At 56.5% G+C, this 9377-nt stretch overlaps 1 protein-coding gene across 1 annotated transcript in view; it reads right to left on the reverse strand.

Moving 5' to 3' along the window:
- Positions 1-5313: 5313 nt before the first annotated feature.
- LOC104848275 overlaps positions 5314-9377 on the reverse strand; it is a 10193-nt gene continuing 6129 nt past the window's right edge. Inside the window, exon 4 of the mRNA XM_010604142.1 lies at positions 5314-5580. Within this exon, the coding sequence (XP_010602444.1) occupies positions 5332-5580 (249 nt within the window). The 3' untranslated portion in view covers positions 5314-5331. The remainder of the gene's footprint in view (positions 5581-9377) is intronic.

Raw genomic sequence — 9377 nt, forward strand, 5'->3', positions numbered from 1 at the left:
ATTCTCCTGGGAGAAAGGACCAAAGAGGAAGGGGGACAGAAACACAGTGCAGAGGACTGGAGGGGAGAGAGCAAGATGAAGAGGGAGAGAGAAACAGCAAAAGGACAGAGACGGGTGCAGACGGAGACGGAAGGATGGAAGGAGCGGGAGACAGGAGCGAGGGGTCCAGGTTCAGAGACAGAGAGAGGAGGGGGTGGCGAGAGGCTCAGGGAGGGCAGAGAGGTGGGGTGGAGGTCCCCCCCCCCGAAGACTCAGGGCCCAGAGATCCGGGAGCGACCCCAGGGAAAGACGCAGGGTGGGCAGAGGAGCGAGGGAGGGGAGCTGGGAGGCGGCAGTGCCACCAGGTCCTGCTGCCCTGGGGACCCATCCCGGGTCCCCCAAACCCTGCAGCCGCCCCTTCCCGCCCGGGCCTGGCCGGAAGGCCAACTCCTCAGAATCCAGGAAGCCAGCAGGGCCCCCTCTCCGCTCTCCTAGGGCCCCAGCAGCGGCGGTTGCACAAAACAACATTCCCCTGGGGATGCTAATGTGCCCTGCTATTTTTGCCTCTCTGGATTGCGGTTTGCATATATTTGCGAACCCTGGGAGAATTAAGCTGGGATCATGTAAATGAGCCCACGGTTTCCCTGCCCCCCAAAAGCCTGCCCTGGCTGCAGCCTGCCCCACCCCCAGATGGCCTGGCAAAACAGATGGGCCCTGAGGTGCCAGCTAGGTGCGTCCCCCATTCTGAGGCCACTGTCCACCCCTAGTTTGGGGCACTCAGAGGGAGTTCTCAGAAACCTGCATCTGAGCCTGTCTCATCCCTCCAGGGGTTCTGGAATCTTGAAATAAAGGCACAAGGATGAACCCTTACCAGTCCCCCTAATCCACTCTGCCTCTCTGTCCTACCCTCTACCCACAGTGGAATTTCTGCCTCTGGGGGCTCACTCAGCAAGATCCCATTGACCACAGGCCCTTGGTATATGCTGTCCCCAATGGCTACAGTGGTTTCCCTCCTCTCACCTCCTGACAACCAGTTCACCCAGTTGAAGTACCATGCAGCAGGAAACTTCTCCCGGTCAACTCTGACCTTACCTTCCCCTTCCCCACATGAGGCACTGTCAGGCCCCTTGGGTAGCTGGAATTATGAATGATGCAGAAACCTAGTTTGCTCCTGACACTTCCATCAGCCTAGGAGAGACATGAGTATATGGACTTTGTCTTCTTTAACACTGCTCACCCAGCAGTCTTGTCGGGTGTGTACGGGGCCCAATTAAGATTTGTTGACGGATGGATGGACGGGAGGAAGGGAGGATGGATGGGTGAGGCAGACCCACACACTTAGCTTCTAGCCTGGAATCTTCAGGGCCTCAGCCACCAAACCCTCATAGCGCACAGGGATTTAAAAACAACCTGTATCTAGGTATAGTGGTACACACTTGAAATCTCAGCAGCCTATGAGATCGAGGCAGGGGCATTACAAGTTTGAGGCCGGCCCAGGACACTCAACAAGATCCCATCTCCAAACAAACATTTAGAAAGGGCTGGGGATGCAGCTCAGTGTGAAGCCCCCCGTCCTCCGTCCACGCTTCCTCTGACCTCCTGAGTGACTCACACCAGCTCACACCTAAGTGAGGAGAGCTTCCCTGGGCCTCGTGCGAGGGTTGCATAGATGCACACCTGCAGGTACAAATTCACGTGACAGTTTGAGTCTGCCAGCACGCACAGGGCATGGCCTGGTCCCGTCACACCTTGAGGCCCATGTGCAAGTCCGTGCCACACACCTACCTGTGCAGACTCACATCATCCTGTACATACTCGTGAGCACACACTCGCACCCACACCCAGGCCTGCACAGTCACTTCTCCATCGCGGGGAGAAAACACCCAACACCTACAACTTAAAGGAGAGAATCCCTTTGGCTCCCCACCATCAGAGATTCTGTCCAAAGCTGGCTGGGTCCACGCCACGAGAGGCACGGTGGAAGGGTCAGTTGAAGGACCGCCACTTGCATCATGATGGCCAGGAAACACTGAGAAAGAGAAGACAAAAACACACCCTTCCAGCTCAGTCCCCAGGGACCCATCTCCAACCAGGCTCTGCTTGCTAACAGTGAGTCAGCTGTAGTACCCCAGTGATCCTCCCACGCCCCACCCCTAAACACAGGAAGCTTTGTGGGGACACCTAGAGCTAAACAATAACACTCTGCCTCCGGATCCCAAAGAACACATGTGCATCTCCTTAAGCAAAAGGCCTTTGGTGTAAGATTTGTCCAAGTCCTGATAGTTCCAGCAATCCTGAAAAGCCCAAGTCCAGAGCCTCTTCCGAGGCTCAAGGCAAGTTCTTCACAGTGAGCCCCTATAAAGTTAAAAAGAGAAACGTACAATGGCACGTGGCAGACACAGTACACACACCCATTTTAAAAGGGAGAAGCAGGGAAATAGAAAGGAATCAGACCAAAACAAGACCAGACTCCACCAGGCCAAAGATTAAATTCTATAGCTCCACGTCCAGCACCCGGGGGAGACTGCAATGAGCCAGGCGCTCCAAGTGGACTGGGTGGCTCTGTGCAGATAGTATTGCCAGCTGCTGCCCTCACAGCCCTCCTTTGAGGGTGGCACCTGTACCTTTCCTCGGCAGACATTCCGTGTTCCTGGCATCTCCAACCTCCTGATGTCTCCACTACCAGTTTGGAGTCACTTTCACAGCCCTCAGCACAACACTGCCTGGCTCCCCAGGCCTTCCTTTGAAATGCAGGAGGACGCTTCCCACAGCTCTTATATTTGTGTGCCTGTGAAACCAGCGCCCTGTGGATGATGCCAAGATTTGCCATCAGATCAAGCCATAGTCAGGCCCCCTTGGGCTCTGACAGCAGAGGCCACTGAGTGTCTGGACGTCCAGCACTGTAACTAAATCCCAGGAAACCAATTCCCCAGGCAGCACTCTTCAGCAGGGAGCTCAGGGGCTCTCTTCTCAAAGCAAAATCTTTCAAAGGCATTTGCCTTCACCCGTTTAGGTCCCTGAGCCAGTGAAGGGTGGGGTCCTGCCGAGTGCAAATCATTTTAGCAACCATGCTCTCCTTAGCTCCGAATTTGCAGGTGCTTCTTTTCTGGTGGAGCTGAAAATCGTCCACGTCAGCTTTTCATTCCTCATTCTCATTGTAGACCTGGCCGAAAGCCACCAGCAGAACTCATGCCACAGCCTGGACACTGGGCTGCCTTGAAATTTTCCCCACCAGATGAATTAATCCACTGCCATTAGTGTCAGTCTCTCTAAAAGTAATCTCAGGGTATGGGCGAGGTAGAGACAAATTTTCTGCCAGAGCATAACATTCATGGCTTCAAATTCAACTGCTAATAGAGTCCTCGTTTCCAAATGAAACTTCCTGAGCTTTATCAGCATTCTGACCTTCTGTGCTCAGACCAGAATCTTCCATGGAGCCCTGATGATAGCGTTCGAAGCTTTCTCTAGCCCATCAGTATCTCCAAACCTTTCCAAACTCCCTCTGTGAGTCAGTTCCAAGGGCTTCTGTTGTGGTTTAGGCCTAGATGTCCCTCCAAAGCCTCGAGCAGTCAGGAGTGGCTTTTTCAGATGGCTGGATCTAGAAGGTGTGATTGATTCATACTGCGGTGCTAGGCCTGAGGGTACTAGGATTAAGGGCGAGAGTGCTACCTGTCCTACTAGTCTGACTGAGATACAGGAGGCAGACAGGCCAGGCCGGGGATTTAGCTCAGGGGTTCCAGTGCCTGCCTCACCATCGCAAGGTCCCGAGTTCGATCCCCGGTACCAAAAAAAGATAGAAGGGGCAGAAAGATGCTGTTAAGCTCTCCTGTTGCTTTGCTAACATCTGTCCACCAGGAATTGTTGCCCCTCTGTTACCCTGCCTCGGAGCCAGCCACTGACGAAGTGCAGCCTCTACAAACTGTAAGCCACATAGACCTGTCCCCCTTCACCACTGGGTGTCAGGGTATTTTGTCCCAGCAATGACTAAGGCAGCTTCTAAACCATAGCAGTGACCCCACGCCTGGAACCAAAATCAGTCTTAGTCACTTTTCTCATTGCTTGGACAAAATACTCAACACCCACAACTGAGAGGAAGGGAAGCTTGCTGTGGTTCAGAGTTTTGAGTTGATTCGGTCCATCTTTGACTGGCTCCAAGGCAGGAAAATTATGATTGAAGGGTCAGTTGGAAGACAGCGGCTGGTGCCGTGGTAGCCGGGTAGCAGAGAGAGGAGAGGAGCTGGGGGAAAGTATGAAACCCTCCAGGTCATGCCATGCGTGACCAAGGTCCAACCACACTTCACTTCCTAACAGTAACTCATCTAGAGCACCCCTTGATCAAATCACCTTCCGCAAGCTGCACTTCTGAACACATGAGATCCCTGGGGTACCTTCTAGGTCTAAACTGTAACAATTTACCTTCACTCATTCATTCAACAAACATTTCATTAGGACCTGCAACTGCTGGCCCCTGTGTCAGGAGGCGGAGAGCTCAAAGAGGAGATAGGGATGGACGGCTTTGCCGGCCCCTTCCAGTGACCTCTCTAAGGGGGACACACACGGGATTCCATCCCCGTTTGAGTATTCACACACACACACACACACACACGCACGCACACACATGCACACGTGTGCACACACATGCACATGTGTGCACACGCACATGCACACGCGTGCACACACACGTGCGCACGTGCACACACACATGCACACACGCACACACACGCACGGAAACAGATCGCAGCACTGGGTGCACAGAGATTAACGGTGGCACAAAGCTCACAGCCCCCATGGCGGGGGCAGTGGAGCAAGGGTCTCCCCAGCATTTTTATTTTCAAGAACAAAATGCAGAAGGCAAGTCACTGCCCAGAGACTTACAGGAAGTCGTCTGCATTGGACAGAGCAGGGGCAGTCCCAGGGGGGAGCACAGGCCTGACCCCCACGTGTTGGGCTCCACAGGATTCTGCACACACAGCCCCGCCCTGGACCCTCTAGGCGGCAGGAACAGGGCAGAACGCCTTCTCCAGAGCGCTGTGCTGTGGCGGGGTGTGCCCTGGTGCCGGGCACAGAGAGCTCGGGGGCATCAGAGGTGTGGGGCTGCCTGGTGCCGGTGACGCTGTCTGGAGAGGCCTCCCAGTCCCACCACTCTGCCCAGCAGGAAGCCCACGTGGTCGCGGTCCGTGCACTGGGGCCTGCACACGTCAGACCCGGGAGGCTGCAAGGCCTCCAAGCCGGTGGAGAGGTGGGGTGTGGACGCATGGCAGGGCCTGACCCTGACCCCGCACTGGCAGGACCAGCAGGCTGCTCAGCCCTCAGAGCGGCAGGCCGCGGTGAGGCGGAGCAGAGTGTGGCACGTCACAGGCGTCCTATAAATGCCTCCTCCTTGCCAGGGCTATTCTTGGTCAGCCTTGGATCTCTGCTGAGTTTGCCACTTTTGCTGTGTGACCGTGGCTGTTCCCCTGCTCTGACCTCAGTTTCCGGCTTGGAAAAGTCAAACGGGTCGGCCCAGTGATGGCTCAGGACCTGCACAGAGTGGTCATCCCCGAAGAGGCTCTGTCCCTTGAACACCATGTGTCTATGTGCCTTCAACTCCAAAGCCTTCCGCTGAAAGACATGGCCAATGTGGAATACCTCAGGGCCTTTGCACACACTGGGACCCACTTTCCAGCTCTGTCCCCACTGCGCCCCTCGATGAACTATGCACAAACTGCCGTGTCCCACACAACAGAAGGCCACGCGTGACCAGCCTGTGGCAGGTGTGGAGCTCTCCCACGACACGGACAGGGTCCCACTGTCCAGGGAGGCTCTGGGCTGGCACGGGGAGCAATGTAAGGAGGTCTGCTCGGCCCAGGGAAGAGAGGCCACCCCCTGCCGGCCTGCCGGTGTGACGGCACTCAAGGCAACAAGCAGGGCCCGGTGCTCAAGACTGAGGAGGTCAGTGGCCCGTGCGAGTCTGTCTGCTCTTTGCTGAGGGGACCTCCGCTGGAGCCCGCACTAGGCCGGTGGCCCTGATCTGTGACTGGCAACTTCCTGTCACACCGTCCCTGCCCAGGGCTGATGGACATCGTGGAAGGGGCCTTGCCGGTGGGTGTGTGGAGCAACAGCTTGCTTGTGCCCTTGAGGCAGGACAAGCACAGATTTCAAGACTTGCACCCTGTGGGCCTCGGGAGTACAGACATGCAGACGCCCACCTCTCATAACTGACCAAGCATTGCTGTTTGAATCCGAGCCCCTCCCTACCTTGCAGTTCAAAGATGGACCAGGAGAGTGGATTCCAGGCAGAAAGGGAAGCACATGCAAAGGCCCTGAGGCCCCAAAGGCTGGAGGGAGCTGCACAGAAAGAAAAGTCCCAGGGAACAAAGTCTATCAGCTGAGGGAACGACTCACTCACACTGGGCGAGTGTTTTCACAGTGCTCTCTGTCCTTTGGGCAAAGCTCTGAGATGAACCTTGCACATAACAGATGCGGGGTCTAAAGGTCAGGGGGTGAGGTTGTTGCCAAGGAGCTCATGCTTAATACCTACATGGCAGAGGTGGGATTCGAACCCAGGCCTGCCTCCAGCACGCGGTTCGTTCCCCGACCAGATTTTCCCACCACTTTCCTGCAAACCGGGCTGGAGGGACCCTGAGAGGCCATCGGAGTCACCCTGCTCCTCTGTGTAACGGGAAGGGGGACGTAGCGCGCACCCTGTGCTGACCCTCGGGTGTGACCCTCGGGTGTGGATGCACCTGGCTCCGTGAGGGCCATTCAGGGCACGGGCCATAGACAGAAGCCCCAGGCTTGGCTCATCACCAGCCACCCACGGCCACACCAGCACACGTTTCTGACTTACTCTGCGGACACACGTGCGCTCTGCCACGCCCTTTGAGAAAGCCCGCTCCACACGCACTCAGGCTTGAAAACTGCTGCCTGCTGGACCTCTTCTGAGTCGCGGGGAGCACTAGCCATTGAAGGCTCTGATAAGTCCTGCAGGGAAGGACCCTGATTATAGTCCTTAACCCAGTGCTTCCAGAATTTATTGACACACGAAATCATTGCAAGCACGCCCCAAACTGAGATTTTTTAAAGAAGAAGTCATGGAAAATACTCAGCCTTAGTAATGAACAAGTTAAAATAGTCTGTCTGATCTTGGAGAAAAGAATTCTGATATATTTCAGAGAGCAAGTAAGAAAGTGAAGTGATGCGAAGAGCGGCCCCTTCCCCTAGAGAAAAGAGGAGCCACAGCAGGGGTGGGGCCACCTCTACATCCCGGCGAGGCCGCAAGTGGACAGAGGAGAGGTTTCCTCCCACATCCAGGACGTGGAGTCAGAGCATGCATCTGAATCCTGCTGCCAGGTAGGGGGTGAGCTCTCCATCTGCAGAGGTGTGCAAGCAGGACCTGGAAGACTATCGCTCCCTGTACATTTTAGGGTTTCCAGGGTGAAGAAATGCAAGGCAGAACCCACCCGTGCCCAAGTCCCCTCTTCTCTCGTAAGTGGGCAAGAAGAGAGCAGGCATGTCACATCCATCTGACATTAGGAAAATTCTTATAAATAAAATAGTCTGTATAAAAGCTGCATGAGCTCTCCAGTCCATCTCATCTCGACAGTAATCAAACCAAGCCCGTGACTGCGGCGTCACCCTGCCAGCTACAAGGAGAAGCGCTTATTGTAAGAAGTATAAAAAGAAAAGTAATTTACAGTCTATTAACATTTTAAAAGTGTGTTAGCACGAATGGGGAATCCATTGCTAGTGAGATGCGGATCAGGAAGGACCAGTGGGGGCTCGGGCGGCTGCAGGGTCAGGGTAGGGCTGGGACCTCAGGCCCCTTGGTCCAGGTGTGGATCAGCCGGAGACAAGAAAGCCCTGGAGCCCTGGCCTCCCCCGGAAGGCTCCGTTTCTGAGCAAGGCTTGGAGGGCTCTGGAACCCGCGCTTAGTGGGTCCTCACCCGGCTGCCTGACCGCAGGTCCCGCCTGCATTCCAGGGGCTGAGCTCAGCTTTGTGCGGGGAGGGCGGAGCGGGCGGGCACGGATTCAAGCTACAATTCCAGGGAAATATATGGAAACAATTACAGAAGGATAGACTTGGAGAGAAAACAAATGCTCCCTTGGAGGAGGCAGCCATACGCGACCAGCCAGGGGGAGAGGGAGGCCCGGGTCGGGCAGGGGTGGCAGGCAGGGCAGCCTGGGGCGGGGTTCATGGCGCTGCGGCAGGCCCGACCCCGGCCCTCCTGGGGAGGGAGGCCCAGGCTGCCTTTCTGAGGCCTGTGCACACACTCACGGGCACGCGCACACACGCGAGCATAGACCTGCACTTACAGTAACTCATGCGTGCATGCAGTCACGGCCAACACAATCCCACAAGCACACACATGTCCCCACGCCTTACACACGTGCAATCACACTCAGACACGCACACATCACGGGTGGGCACACCACACAGCCCTGCCTCGTACCCACGCGTGTGCACACCCCCCGCACACTCACAGGATGTGTTGGCACAGTTGCTCACGAGCGCTGACACACTTGTGCTCCATCTCTGGCACCTACACACTTCTGCGTCCACACACACATCCCCGCTCACAGCCGTGTACACAGCACGTGCACACACCGAGCACACAGGGACGACACGTGTGCCCCCAGCCCCCTCCCTCTGCCATGGTTTTGCAGCTGCTTTTTGACCAGAGCCTGGGGAGGGGGCAGGAGTAGCAACTCGGGTGGGGGGCACCAGCCCCTGCCAGGCCTCTCCCGGCCCCTGTGGTGAAGGCCCTTGGTGGAGCCCAGCTGGGAGAGAGCCCAAGGCCAGCACTGTGAGCAGAGCAGGCTTGGAGACCATGCCCCGCTGAGAGGCCCAGGCTCGAAGTCCGCCCTCCATCGGGGAGTCAGCCCCTCCGAGGCCACTGCCCCCCTCTGATGCCCGGCCAGGCCCCAGATGGCCCGGGAAGCCCCCCCATAGCCGCCTTCTCCCAGGCTGACCAGGGGCAGCCCCGTGGACCCCAGACCAGGTGGCAGTGGGGCTTGCAGAGATCTAAGGTTTGGGGCTGGGGAGGCCACTTCCCAGGACCTGGAGGCAGCACCAGTGCACCAGCCCAGTGCCCTGACCACGGCCACGGCTCTCACCTCTGCTTTACCGCTGTCTCCCCTGCACCCATCTCTCTTTAGCAGGAGCAACTCCAACCCACCAGCCCTCAAACCAGTCCCACTGCCCCTTCCAGGAGGCCTCCGGACCCTCTCACATCCCCTTGTCAATTTCTGGCTGTCATTTTTTTATCCTGAGATGTGAGATCCTGGAGCAGGGGCTGAGCTTACACTGTTGTAGCAAATCCCAAAGTAGATGGTGGTCCATGCTGGATATTTGTGAAAGGATGGAAGGGAGGAAGGAAAAAGGGGAAGGGAAGGGAGAAAGGAGGGAGAAAGGGGGA

The sequence above is a fragment of the Fukomys damarensis genome, unplaced genomic scaffold (assembly GCF_012274545.1).
Source record: "Fukomys damarensis isolate Sample0158 unplaced genomic scaffold, DMR_v1.0_HiC HiC_scaffold_12, whole genome shotgun sequence".
Classification (NCBI taxonomy): domain Eukaryota; kingdom Metazoa; phylum Chordata; class Mammalia; order Rodentia; family Bathyergidae; genus Fukomys; species Fukomys damarensis.